Source organism: Podarcis tiliguerta (assembly GCF_965153285.1).
Source record: "Podarcis tiliguerta genome assembly, chromosome: 12".
Classification (NCBI taxonomy): domain Eukaryota; kingdom Metazoa; phylum Chordata; class Lepidosauria; order Squamata; family Lacertidae; genus Podarcis; species Podarcis tiliguerta.
This window is the reverse complement of record NC_139545.1, coordinates 49,965,549-49,980,169: the sequence shown is the minus strand read 5'-3', so window position 1 is coordinate 49,980,169 and position 14,621 is coordinate 49,965,549. Positions and strand designations below refer to the sequence as shown.

General features: G+C 47.0%; 1 protein-coding gene across 3 annotated transcripts in view; it reads right to left on the bottom strand.

Annotated features, from left to right (window-relative positions):
* The window catches only part of ACVR2B (activin A receptor type 2B), a 137,178-nt gene that overhangs the window by 35,623 nt on the left and 86,934 nt on the right, over positions 1 to 14,621 (bottom strand). For all 3 annotated transcript variants that reach the window (XR_014503675.1, XR_014503676.1, XM_083406590.1), the window contains exons 2-3: positions 11,190 to 11,397; positions 4,179 to 4,288 (exon numbers count right to left, since the gene is read on the bottom strand). Coding sequence is in view for 1 of the 3 variants with exons in the window: in XM_083406590.1 (XP_083262716.1) it covers positions 4,179 to 4,288; positions 11,190 to 11,397 (318 nt within the window). In the remaining 2 variants the exon portion in view is untranslated. The remainder of the gene's footprint in view (positions 1 to 4,178; positions 4,289 to 11,189; positions 11,398 to 14,621) is intronic.

Below are 14,621 nucleotides of genomic sequence, written 5' to 3'. Positions count from 1 at the left end.
CCTACCCTCTGCATTGAAGAACTTCCTAGCAACTCTGCAAACTTATGCAACCCAGCAAGCCTTCTCCACTGCAATTCCATTGAAGTGCTAATTCTCAACTGCAAAGCCCACATACCTTCTCAAACTGAAAGATTACAGGAATAAAACCCTCCAGAGAAAGCCACACCTAATCTAGTGTTGAGATATGTTACCGCAGCCTGCCAATTTTAAGTGTATTTGAACCAAATTCTTAAAGAAAATGGGAGACCATTCTGAAAACACAACCAAACAGGGGAAGAGACAGGAAGTAGCTTCTGATACAACTAAAGGTGACACAGGGCCTTCAGGTCAAAACAGACTTAGGAAGCTGACCCCCAAAATGAGAGCTACCTTAAGAGGAACAGAAGGCAAATCGGCTAGGGCAGCTTGACAGAGCCTGGGAGAGGTTGAGGAAAGACATTCTGGAGACTGGTGGTGCAACACTCCTGGAAAATATGCCTCACCAGAGGACCTGCTTGGCCAAACGCCTGGTGCAAAGGACATCTTACACAGATTGCCTCTCCGCCATTTTTGCGCAACTACACCCCAGCGATACCTGCGATGAGTGGCAGCATTTCAAGCAGGTGAACGGCCAGAGGGACTCCACTTTCCATGAGGCCATGAACACTTTGAAGAGCATAAAGCAGTGGTGTCTTTTTCAAAGAGGGCCAGATTTGATGAGATGAAGGGCCGTGGGGGCCAACCAAAGGACCAACCGAACTTGTTGAGCTTTTTTTTTAAGGTGTTTTTTTTAGGATTTTACCTCAGGAAATAAACTGCCACAGAAGCCAGATTAAGCCGACCAGCGGGCCGGATTAGGCCCCTGAAGCGGACTTTGGACATGCCTGGCATAAAGGAACAAGAAGCAGCGCTTCTCACAGAGGCTGGCAAGACAGCTGATGAACCAAAGCCGCATTCTCAAGGCAGAGGCCCAGGCTTCTCTACTGTTCAGGTCTTGCTCCAGCTCCATCGCAAGTTCGGCAGTAGTCGCTTCAGAACGCCCCTCCTCACAGCACAAACACTCTCCTTGTTCTCGCCGCTCCTCGCTGACAGGGAGCTCTCACTCCCACTCTTACGCCAACAGATCGTCGTATCCATCCAGAGCATTGTGTATGGCAAATGAAGTAACCCTCATGAAGGATGAGGCAGCAGCTGCGGGAAAGCGCGTCGAGTTCGCCAGGAAGGAAGAAGTCTTGAGGAATCACAGAATCACAGAACTGTAGAGTTGGAAGGGACCCTAAGGGTCATCTAGTCCAACCCCCTGCAATGCAGGAATATGCAGCTGGTCCATACAGGGATCGGACCTGCAACTTTGGTGTTATCAGCACCATGGTCTAACCAACTGAGCTATCCAGGCTCATCAGGAGAGAAGCTGCGGCGCTTGAAGCTAAGCTTCGTACATTGAAACAAGATCTTAGATCGATCGCCGATCAGATTCCCACTCTGGATCCCGAGGCACCAATTCTGCTGCCACTAGGAGTAAACTGCTCTGACCTGCTTTTGTGCAGTGAACCACGTTTCACCAATGTGGGCCTCGACGTCCTCAGACCTTGGAGCGTGGTTACAGGCAAGACAAGGGGAGGTCAAGCTAACAGTAAGCGTTGGGCAGTTCTCTTTACGTGTTTGAGTATCCTTGCTGCCCAAATCAAGATCCTTGAGTTCATCCGACGCTTCCAGCATCATCAATGCCCTGAGAAGATCTGTGGCCATATGTGGGCCTATCAGACTCCTCAGGTCTGATTGTGACACAAATTCCGTGGGTGATTTCTGCATGAAACCCTCAACATACAAATATGTTCCAGTCACTACACACCATTACCTCAAGCTAAAGGTAAAGGGGCCCCTGACCGTTAGGTCCAGCCGCAGACGACTATGCGGTTGTGGCGCTCATCTCGCTTTATTGGCCGAGGGAGCCGGCGTACAGCTTCCGGGTCATGTGGCCAGCATGACTAAGCCGCTTCTGGTGAACCAGAGCAGCACACAGAAAAGCCGTTTACCTTCCCGCCGGAGTGGTACCTATTTATCTACTTGTACTTTGACATGCTTTCAAACTGCTAGGTGGGCAGGAGCAACGGGAGCTCACCCCATTGCGGGGATTCGAACCACTGACCTTCTGATTGGCAAGCCCTAGGCTCTATGGTTTAACCCACAGCACCACCCGCTTCCCATACCTCAAGTTAGAGAAGATAAAAAGAGTCCTTGCTATATCAGGCCAATGGCCCATCCTAGTCCAGGATCAGGGGTGGAACGTCCTGCTTTGCCACCTGAGGAGAAAGGAGCAGCGTCACTCCCCCCTGCCCTGTCCCTCCCACCATACCTGCTCCCACTGGCCCTGCTTCTCTGCCCACACTCCTGCAATTTCAGGAGAGATTGTGCCTGATCTGGGCAATTTCAGGTGTGATTTTAGCCAGTGCTGGCAGCACTTCTGTGCTGGCAGCAGGGCGCCCACGGGGCAGCCACCCTAGGGGCTTCTGCTGCCTGAGGCCTCCTCCTCAGTCTGCTTAATGGCAAAGCCGGCTGCGTGTGGCATCCTGTCCTCCATGGCCAACCAGGTGCCTCTGGGAAGCCCACCAGCAAAACAACTCTCTCCCCACCTGTGATCCCCATCAACTATTACCCAGGGACATGTTGTCTCCAATTGCAGAGGCAGAATGCAGCCATCACGACTAAGTTTTCAGTTGGGAATAGCTTCAAATGAACCACCTGGCTAGGTTCAAGGTGCTGGTACCTTTGTACAAAGAAGCATTATACTGCCTGGGACCAGGATACTCAAAAGATTGTCTTGCCCTTCATATTGATCACTATACTCTGTAGGGGAGGCCCTCCATGTAGATACCATCTCATCAGGACTCCTCTTTGGTGAGGGCTCAATCTTTTGGAACTACTTCCCATTACATCTCAGACAGGCGCTGTCTCTCTGTCCACTTTCTGGCTTATGCTGAAGAGCTTCCTTTCCCCACCGATCTTTCAGGTGAAGGTTTTTTCTACCCGAGTCTGCATCAGTACTGGCCTTTAGCTTATATACAGATGGACGTTTTTGCTCTTGGTGTTTTTCACAGTTACACTGCTAGATGAGTTTAAGTGCCCTGAGTTTTAAGGGTGCTGCTAATGCAAAGTTTCACCTTGGCAACTTTTTTTTAAAAAACGCATTTCAAAAGGACTATAATGTGTCGCTCGCAAATGGTCTGAATGCTACTGGATCCATCCGTGCAATATCAACGCAGCGGGGAAAGGAATTACTGACTCATTTGTTTACCTCCAATCTGATTCAGCAAAAAAAAAAAAAAAAAAAAACCCGAAGGAAGAAATTATTTTCCCCCTCCTGCATTTAAATTCGGTTGGCTTTGTCATTACATGTTACAAAGCGTTATTTTGAAAGGGAAAAAATATCACAATGCACCTTGCTCTGGCTTTCTGTTCGTGGCCTTGCTCGCTTTATACCGCTTGGATTGGATTTGGATTTTAACAGAGATTCTGAATCCTTGTTTGCTTCAAGCAACCTGGTTATTTGGCCAAGCTGGTTCTGGGTTTGGAAACCTGGCTTGCCCAAGTCTAGCCTCTGCACTGGGGGAGGGCCATAGCTCAGTGGCAGAACACCTGCCTGGGAAGCAGAAGGTTGTGGGTTCGATCCCCAGCACATCCAGGTAGGACTAGGAGAGACCCCTGCCTGAAACACTGGGCTGCCCCCTGGGAGTGAGAGTAGACCATGCTGAGCTAGATGAATCAACAGATCGTTATTCAGCCGCTTCCTATCTTCCTTAGCACCACCACTTACCTTGCCAGCTGCCATTTGGCCGAGAGCTAATTGAGATACTTAGCTAAATCTGTGTAAACCAGACTATCTCATTCCCTTCCCACAAGCGCTCTGCCTGCAGTGATGCACCCCAGAAATCCTGCCAGAGAGAAAAGGGGCGCATTTCTTTTTTTTCCACAGGTGGAGAGAGACTAGCTTGCAATTCACCTCACCCAGAAGACCGGGAAACAACTAAGCAACATTCTGTAGAAACTTTTGAGAACTCCTCGACTCTGCAATATGAAATGCCACTGCTCTAATTAGGTTCCGTGTTCTATTGCTGAGCCAGGAATTCAAGGTTAGCAGAAACCCACTGAAGCCGGCTTCCAATACAAAGAGTTTTGTTCTTGATAAACAAAAGCCTCACCTTCTGGGCCAGTAACTTCGGGTAAGTGAGTGAACTTTTCATTGCAGTAGTTTCCTTCGCAGCAGCAGAAAAACACTTGTGGGCTCTCTTCTGTGGCCACACATTCCTGCCTATATATATAAATATATACAGCAAGACAACACAAAAGAAAATAAGATAAAAGTCAGTGGATTCTTATATTGCCCTCAGAAGAAAGGTGTACAATGAATTGTCTTTATCCTATTTAATGCCGGCTTTCTGCTGTATTTTGCCAATCCACCGAACCTTTTGTTATAAGGAGGCAGAAAGCTCGCCGCATGAGATCTCAAGAGCCCTTTACGCGCACAGGAACTTTGCAGAAGGGCGAGTTAAAACTCTTAAAGGTATAGCTTCAATATACAAGTTTAGCTCCAATATCCTTGCGCTTTGAGAACATATACATGCCCACACGTTGCCTCCCCCTTGTATTTCAAAGGAAACAGGCAGAAGGGACAAGGAACCTTTCCAGCACCACACAGAGCCAGTGCAGCAATGTTATTACGAGCTGAAAGGCCAGGGCTAAGCTACCTGAAAAGGCCAGCTGCCCCCATGTTTCTTCCCCAGAGCCATGTGCAGAGGAGTAAGGGACACGAAACAGCCATGGCTGTTTAACGGATTCTTTCATGGTGCCATTAGAACATTTCCCAAAGTTAAGACACCATACTTTGGCCACATCATGAGAAGAGAAGACTCCCTGGAAAAGACCCTGATGTTGGGAAAGATGGAGGGCACAAGGAGAAGGGGACGACAGAGGACAAGATGGTTGGACAGTGTTCTCAAAGCTACCAGCATGAGTTTGACCAAACTGCGGGAGGCAGGGGAAGACAGGAGGGCCTGGCGTTCTCTGGTCCATGGGGTCACAAAGAGTCGGACACGACTAAACAACAAAGACACCATAAGCAGCAGTTTGGGGGTTTGCTTGCTTTTTTTTTTTTAAAAAAAAGCAGTAATTTACATGTGGGACTTTGCTGGCAACGAGTCTTCTCTCTTGTGGCAGATTGCACCAAATCCACCTGTAAATGATGCCAGCAAATGCCTGCCAGCACAGCATTGCCGCAATTAAACCGCACCTGTATGAAGGCAGTTGCCGTCCTCTGCTTCAAACTATTGTGCTACAAATGATGTTTGCCCCCAGAGCTCGGAAAATTCCATTTTTCAAAGGAACCCGATCTCGTTCTCGAGTTAAGGAACAAGTTCCACTTTGAGGTTGTCCCTTTACAAAGTGAACTAGTTCAGTTCCATGCTCAGTTCACAGTTCAATTCAAGTTCATCCAAATGACCCTCGGAAACTTCAGCATTTGGATCGTTCAAAGGATTTAAAAGCCTAAGAAAAAAATCAAAACTAAAGTGGAATGTGAGTTGTTTACTTTCCCCTTAAGCTCTAAGGCCCAAAGAGTCTAAAGAATAGTTGTTGTTGTTGTTTTTAAAAAAAATGTAAGAGAATGAACTTGTCTGTATCCTCCTTCCATTATTTCCTCCATCCTGCAACAAATTAGCATTTGCTATTAGCACAATTGTGGTGTGTGTGACGCATTTGAGTTTGACAAAACATTTGAGTTTGAAAACTCAAGGGAGAAAATGCGGGTGAGTGGAACGTTCACCACTGCACACCTGCAATTTGTTATTTTGCTACAGGAGAAGGGGCTTGGCAGGTAGCTTTTGTGGGGATAATCCTGTGAATTAAAAGCCACACTTTCCCCATATTACAAAATAGACGTGGAGACTGAGTGCGAGAAGGCAACAGCCTGACCAAGACTATGCAGCTAGCTCAGTGACTGAACTCAAATTCTGGACCAAGGATGTCCTATCTTAAGATGCTACTTAACAACACTGCACCAACTCTTCCACTTATCAACGATTGCTTTTGGAAGTGTATAGACTAAACCCTTCAGGGAAGCAAAAATTGCTTTACGATGTTTCTGAACCACAGATTTTCCTTCTTCTGCAGCAGCCTGACCTGCTTCCCCTGGTCAAGCGATGATCTGAGCCAATGTGATAAGGGAGAATGATTTGTGGCAACTGCTTCCTGTGTGATGCTATCGAGCAATGAGCCGCGGCTTATCAGGCAGCAAGCTCTGAGCTCATTTATAAGTTATGCCCGTCGATTCATTTGCACAAATAGCTGCTCACACTTGTGGCCAATGCCTCGTGTAGGAACTGCAGTTGGCTCCAGGAGCTCTGTACTGATGGAAAGGGAAGACAACAGGACAGAAACCTTGGGTAACTACCTCAAGCTTTCTGTAACGGAAGCTATATGCCAACAAATTTCCCTGCAGTGCCCTCTGTCCTTCCAAAGAGGATTCAATCAGTGGCTACTGATTATATCAGGCTTCCTCAAACTCAGCCCTCCAGATGTTTTTGGCCTACATCTCCCATGATCCCTAGCTAGCAGGACCAGTGGTCAGGGATGATGAGAACTGTAGTCTCAAAACATCTGGAGGGCCAAGTTTCAGGAAGCCTGGATTATATGGACCATAGCATAGTGGCAAAGCATCTGACTTGAACCCAGAAGGTCCCGGGATCAATCCCTGACTATTATTTTATTTAATTAAATAATAACATGTGCAGAGGCAGGCGACCAAGATGATCAAGGGTCTGGAAACCAAGCCGTATGAGGAACGGTTGAAGGAGCTGGGTATATTTAACCATGGAAAAAAGGAGACCGAGAGGAAGATACGGTAGCCATCTTCAAATATCTGACGGGCTCTCACACGAAGGATGGAGCAAGCTTGTTTTCTCCTGCTCTGGAGGCAGGAAAACCGACGGCTTCCAAACCAATGGCTTCAAGTTACAAGAAAGGAGATTTTGACTAAACATCAGGAAGAACTTTCTGACCGCAAGAGCTGTTTGACAGTGGAACAGTCCTCCCTTGGGAGGTGGTGGCCTCTCCTTCCTTGGAGGTTTTTAAGCAGAAGATGGATGGCCATCTGCCATGGATAATTTAGTTGGGATTCTTGCATTGCAGTTGGGTAGGACTAGACAAGCTTTGGGGGTCCATTTCAACTCTATGATCCTATCATCATTAAATGTTCCTCCCACCAATCTTCCTCCCATTCTCATTGTCCACCTTTTCCTCAGGGCTCAGTCTGCGCCACTTCCCAAAAGGGGAGGGCAAACTCAGGGTAGCTCAGTGGCAGATAATCTGCTTTGCATCCAGGAGGTTCACAGGTTCGATTCCCAGCACCTCCAGGTAGGGCTGGGAAAAAGATTCCCTGCCTGAAACCCTGAAAAACTGCTACCAGTCAGTATAGACAGTACTAAGCTAGGTAGACCAATGTTTTGACTGACCCTGTGTAGGGAGGCTTTGTGTGTTCCTAGGAATTGTTTCTGCTCTATTAGTTATAGTCCTCAGCTTTCAGTTATTGTTTATGGTTAGAAGCACATTCTAAGCGGTACCTCAGGAACCAAGCAGAGGGCCTTCTTGGTGGTGGCGCCCGCCCTGTGGAACGCCCTCCCACCAGATGTCAAAGAGAAAAATAACTACCAAACTTTTAGAAGACATCTGAAGGCAGCCCTGCTTAGGGAAGCTTTTAATGTTTAATAGGTATTTTAGTGTTTTGTTGGAAGCCGCCCAGAGTGGCTGGGGGCACCCAGCCAGATGGGCGGGGTATAAATAATAAATTATTATTATTATTATTATTATTATTATTATTATTATTATTATTATTATTTTACATACGCTTCAGGTTACAGACTCCGCTAACCCAGAAATATTACCTCAGGTTAAGAACTTTGCTTCAGGATGAGAACAGTGCTCTGGTGGTGTGGCGGCAGCGGGAGGCCCCGTTAGCTAAAGTGGTGCTTCAGGTTAAGAACAGTTTAAGGTTAAGAACGGACCTCCGGAACGAATTAAGTACTTAACCCGAGGTACCACTGTACAATACTGACCCGGGGAGAAAGCCCTCAATACATTTCAGAAGTCTTCCAAAGCCTTTGGCTGAGGGTAAGCCAAAACTTGAGTAATCAAGGGACAAGATACAATGCCTGTGTATGTGTGAACAGGTGCACTGGGAAGGCAGAATGAAAACAGCCGCTCTAAAAGCAGGGCCATTATCACCCTGGCTAAGTGTGCTTTTCTGCTCCAGTAGGCAGCTCTGAATGACTAAGTTCTCCTTTTCTGCAGCACGTGGCTCTCGGAAGAACACGCTGCTCTCCACGTAATTGTACAGAACATTTCTCAGGGCACGCCAGAAATTATCGAGCATTTGCTGTGTGAAAACACCCAAAAGCTCCTTAGCTTCCTGGATTTCACGACTACGAGGAAAAGAAGGCCTTTAACGTTTGCTCTTCTATGTAGATACACCAAAGGAGTTGAAAAGATGGGATTTAACAGGCCTGCAGTCATGTATAATAAAACTGCTCCTTGTTGCTGAAAAGATGGGAGCATTCCTTCCTTCCTCTATCACAATCCTTTCTGGTCCCCAGTCTCCAGGTGTTTTGCGAACTTTCCGCTGGTTTTCAGGCATGGGATAATTTGATGGGGCAGGCTAGTAAACTAACTGCAGCTACTTTAGTATAAGGCTCCCCATTTACGTGGCAAATTGGGCTTTTTGAGCACTTGTGCTTCCAAGGGCGGGGAGAGGCCAGTAAACAGGAAGTGATGTCATAAAGCTGCGCCGGATTTAAGGCGATACAGGCGGTTCCCCTGCACAGGGTGCTGAGCTGAAGGGGCACAAAATAATAGTTAATAGAAATTATTGTAAAAATAAGAAATATCTAAGGGGGTGGACCAAATTTTGTCCTTGCTCAAGGCATGTTAGCAAAGTATGACCCTCTATAGAGGGGAGGAGTTTGGGTCATTTATTAAGAGGGATAAGGAAACCGTGGCTCGTTGCTTGACTACAACTCCCATGATCCCTGCCCACTTGCCATGCTGCATAGGGCTGATGGGAGTTGGAGTCTAGCAACATCTGGAGGCTTGCATGTTCTCCCTGCCCCCCCCCCATTCTCATGGGATTCCTTTTAGAGGAGGGTACGCCAAGCAGAAGTGGCAACAGTAGTCGCTGGCATTAGATTACTTGTCGTCATCATAATTTATTCCCATTTATAGAAGCAATTCATATACTAGGTGCGCTACACGAATAAAAAAACCACCCATCGCAGCAATCCATAAATTAAAGGCGACCAAGAAATACGCAGCGGCGCAAAGCTTGAGATGGGGGGAAATAATGGCAGGAGGTGTGGGGGAAATAAAGGGCATTATACCGGCCAAAAGATGAGAAGCGAAGAGCCATCCCACCACCACACCCTACGAGAATGGGAAGAAGAAGGGAAGCTTAAGAGTGGTAATGCCAACTGGAGAAATCTGGTTTGTGTAGGAGCAGGAGGAGAAAAAGGCTCCGACAGGGAGATCGTGTAGCATGGCTGATCTGCTAACTGCCGAACAGCAATTTAGAAGGCTGAGCAAGGCAAAGAAATGACAAGGAACATAAACTAAATTAGGAAGATTAAAAAAAAAAAGGGACGTGCAGGAGGGGGTCGAGAGCAACATCGCCGGCTAACAGATGCAATGCAGAAATAGGAAATGAATGAATTGCAGAAAAAAGCAGGGCGGGAGAAGAGAACGCTTAAGCCCTAGGAAGATAAGAGAAACTGCAGGAACAGAGGGAACTACCTTATACAGAGTTAGACCAATGGTCCATTGAGCTCACTATTGCCTACACGGACAGGCAGAGGCCAGGTTTCAGGCAGAGGACATTCCCAGCCTTACCTGGAGAAGCCCGGGACTGAACCTGGGACCTTCTGCTTGCAAAGCAGGTGATCAACCACTCAGCCACGGCTCTTCCTTAGATGTCAGCAGGAACAGGCTGAGACTACAACCCTAAACACTCTTATCTAGGAATGATTCTTGTTAAAGTCATTGTGGCTTATTTATGGGTGGACACGTATAGCTGTAGTCTCCAGCTGAGATGGTGTTTGTGTGTGTATCTGGAAATTAACTAACTGTGAATGGAATGAATGGAATTGTCAAGTTGCAGTTAATATAGTAAGAATTGCAGATCAGCTGGCTGGGGTTTTTTTGTTTGTCTTTTGTTGTTTAAATTAATAGTGAAGAAAAAGGTATTTTAAAAGGTCCCCCCCCCCAAAAAAAACCCCAGTCCATCTCAATAGATACTACCAGGGCTTTTTTTCCTCGCCAGATCTCAGGGCCGGCACCTCTCAGGTGGGCGCCATTGCCATTATAAGAGAGTTGAGTTCCAGCACCTCTTTTTCTAGAAAAATAAGGCTCGTATAGTTAAAGCTATGGTTTTCCCAGTAGTGATGTATGGAAGTGAGAGCCGGACCATAAAGAAGGCTGATTGCCGAAGAATGGATGCTTTTGAATTATGGTGCTGGAGGAGACTCTTGAGAGTCCCATGGACTGCAAGAAGATCAAACCGATCCATTCTGAAGGAAATCAGTCCTGCGTGCTCACTGGAAGGACAGATCGTGAAGCTGAGACTCCAAAACTTTGGCCACCTCATGAGAAGAGAAGACTCCCTGGAAAAGACCCTGATGTTGGGAAAGATGGAGGACACAAGGAGAAGGGGACGACAGAGGACGAGATAGTTGGACAGTGTTCTCAAAGCTACCAACATGAGTTTGACCAAACTGCGGGAGGCAGTGGAGGACAGGAGTGCCTGGCGTGCTCTGGTCCATGGGGTCACGAAGAGTCGGACACGACTAAAAGACAACAGCGCTGGATAAAAAAGTGTTTCAGCCACTCTGAAAATTCAAGTGGTTGTGTAGGGTAGATGGCAAAATTTGCATTCATTGCCCCGCCCACTTTTGCCTCTGGCCCCGCCCAGCGCTGACACGTGGCCCTGCAGATGAAAAGAGGGGAGGAGCCTCCCCAACCTTCCATATTCTATAAACAAAGCTCCCAGCCTGAGCGACTTCATGGCTGAAGCTCCAAGCTCCATGGACTGGGGGGCAAGGGACACCCAGGCACACATGTAAGAGGGAGTGAGGAGTGTGCTGCTGCTGCTCCCTGGTTCTGCCTGTGCCTCTCACCTGTCGTAGCAGTTGAAGTCGTCAAGCCAGCACCCCTTCTTCACCAGTTCGATGGAGCCGGAGTTGTTTCTCCAGGAGGCGTAGCAATGGAGCCGTTTGTCCTTCTCCCCTTCACAGCGCTCCACCCCGCTCTGGTTGGTCTTTTCCAACTCCCAGTTGGCATTGTAATAGATGCATTCCCGGGTCTCGGCCTCACCATGGCCTGGCCCTGCAGGGGAGGAAAAGAATAATATTTTTATTTTTATTTTTATTTTTATTTATACCCTGCCCTTCCCGGTTCAGGAAACCAGGCTCAGGGCGGCTAACAACAAATTTAAAACACTTAATTGATGCTACACAAAAAAAGCATAAAATACGGTAAAAAACGTAAATAACAATAAAATAAAAAATCAATTTAGGGGGGAAATCCATCCAATAAACATTAGATGATCACCAGGGCTAGCTGGCTAAGTTAGTCCTATTTGGGCCAGCGAGGAGACCAGGGGAGAATTAGCTGTGGGATCCCAGAGTGGGTAATCTTCACAAAAAGGGGAGGGAGAGGGAAGGAAGCAGAATAAAAGATCAGGCTAAGTTCAAATTGAAAGCCAGGCGGAATAGCTCTGTCTTACAGGCCCTGCGGAAGGAAGTTCAATCCTGCAGGGCCCTGGTCTCATGGGACAGAGCATTCTACCAGGTCGGAGCCATCACTAAGAAGGCCCTGGCCCTGGTGGAAGATAATCTAACTTGTTTAGGGCCCGGGACCTCTAAACTATGATTATTCATGGACCTTAAGAAGCAAAATGGACGTTGTTTAATGACAACAGCGCCCGGGTATGTGACGTCACCACCACATGCTTAGCAAGAGGGACAAGACAGCAGTACCAGCATGCTAAAGTTCGCGTCGTCTGATGCATCATTTTTGTAATCATTGAACACCGATGGAATAATACATTTTCTAAGGTGACTCTTGGCTATTGTTTCAGCTCTGCTCTACGCCATGGCTAGTTGGCTGCCCCTGGGATTGCAAGGATACCAGAGCATCGTACCCAACACCACACAAGGAGCCAGTGACAGAGAGGAGGATGTTCAAGTTATGCCTCCAGGTCAGGCATAGGCCAACTCCGGCCCTCCAGATGTTTGGGACTACAATTCCCATCATCCCTAGCTAACAGGACCAGTGGTCAGGAATGATGGGAAATTGTAGTCCCAAACATCTGGAGGGCCAGAGTTTGCCTATGTCTGCTCCAGGTCCTCTGGGATGCTAGGTTTTTTCTAAAACGTATGAAGGCTTGGCAACTGGCTTACTGAGAAGGAAAATGTACATGCAATATTCTGCCCAACCAAAGTGTGATGAAGCCGAAGGGGTTTAACTATTGACACCAGCAACTCCTCCCCACCTTCCACAGCTTCCTACTACAGAGGAAACATGTTGAGGAGCTATAAGCTTCAGAAATAAATAGCACGAGCCTCTTCCGTATGTCCTTTGTACAAACTGCACATACTACATTCACCACAACAGAAGATGCTGCTGACCAGCGGTTTCACAGCAGCCAAACAAACATACACACTGTGTTGTTTTTTCAATCTGAAGAAAAACAGGGATACAAAACCTCAACCCTTATCTCAAACCTAGAAACACGCGCGAACCTTACAGTTCCAATAACGCACAAATGTTGAAAGCTGCAGCGCACAGACAGACCACCCACCATTTCTCCTCCTCTGTTCACACATAAACAACTGCAAATGGTTAAGCAAAAAGTAGGTAGTATAGAAATGTGCATACTCCACCACTGCTCTTTCTTACCACTAATATTAAATTAAAAACCAAGGTGCTCAAATTAGTGATTGCATTGTTTTCCAGGCTAGCTGCAAAGAATGAGGATTGGCTGAGTGCTGCAGAGACCCGACTGACAAAAATGTTTGCAGAGCTTATCCAATTTCAAATAGATGTGGGTCAAGAAAGAGTGTGTGGCTTTGAAATTCCTGGGTTGTTGTTTTTTGATTGCTTGACATTCTCCTTGGGAGGGCTGCTCCCATCGTGATTTTTAAAGAAAAGTTTAATATGGCAACATTCAAACTGGTCCCCGGTCTATCTAGCGAACCCGTGTTGCCAAATCCTGATTCAAAACCGTAATAGGAAACTGCAGATTTATGATGCAAGTTCAATGTGGCTGTAATATTCCCTGGCAAACGGTATCCATTACGCTGTTTGCAGCTGTGCTATTTTGGGGGATATACAGCAGCAACTACAGCTTCCTTAATCAGACATCTGGCAACTGTGGGATTATCCCACTTTGTCCTTCGGTCAAAAGGAGAGGCCATCCTACTGTCAGATGTTCAGGAGTCGGGCTATCAGGTCAAAGCTCATGTGTGCTTGGGAAGCCATGCAAAAGACTGCGGGAGATTTAGGAGCATAGAATGCTACTTTCTACTGAGTGAGACCAATGTGCATCTAAGCTGAGTATTCTATGCTGACTGGCAGTGGCTCTACAGGGTTTTCAAGGCAGAGAATATACCGTATTTTTCGCTCTATAAGACGCACCAGACCAGAAGATGCAACTAGTTTTTGGAGGAGGAAAACAAGAAAAAAAATAATTCTGAATCTCAGAAGCCAGAACAGCAAGAGGGATCGCTGCACAGTGATCGCCTCTTGCTGTTCTGGCTTCTGGGATAGCTGCGCAGCCTGCATTCGCTCCATAAGACGCACACACATTTCCCCTTACTTTTTGGGAGGGGAAAAAGTGAGTCTTATAGAGCAAAAAATACGGTAGGTGCCCGGAATTAACCCTGAGACCTTCTGCATGCAAACCAAGATGCTCTGCCTCTGAAATGCAAGCTTTTAAAACATGTTCAATGTCAGAAAAAGCTGCAGCGGGGTCAGAGTCCACAGGCAATGCTTCGCCACCCCTTCAGTCAATACAGCAGCCTCCCCACCCCACCCCCCCATCATGGGGAAATCCTTTTCTCCGAGTCGGAGGATGTTCATTAGATCTATATATAAACCTGAGCTAAAATTCAGAATCCTGAGCCACGAAACCCCAAGTGTGCTGTCAAGGGAGGCAGAACCCTGCAGCCCGTGAAAACTACACAAATTTGCATCTATCTCCTCGCCTTGCATTATTTATTCTCTTGCAGCTCATCATAGGGAAAGTAGAGAGTGCTTTCCAAGGTGCTAATGTGCCGTTCCAGCCTCTGACAACCTTCCTGTTTTCTGCATTTTTCCAAGGCACAGCCTCCACCCAGGGCTGGATCAGAAAGCAGATCAGGATCTTTTGGTAAATCAGCTAAGTAGTCTATAACTCCCAATTTTGGAATGCTAGCAACAACAGCAAGGAGAAGGCTTTGGTCTCACACACTTAACTTGCCTGATCCATGAGCAAGTTGTATATCTCTTGAGCCTCGGTGTTCACAAATTGTGAAACAGGGCCTTTCAACTGAGACTATGGACACAAA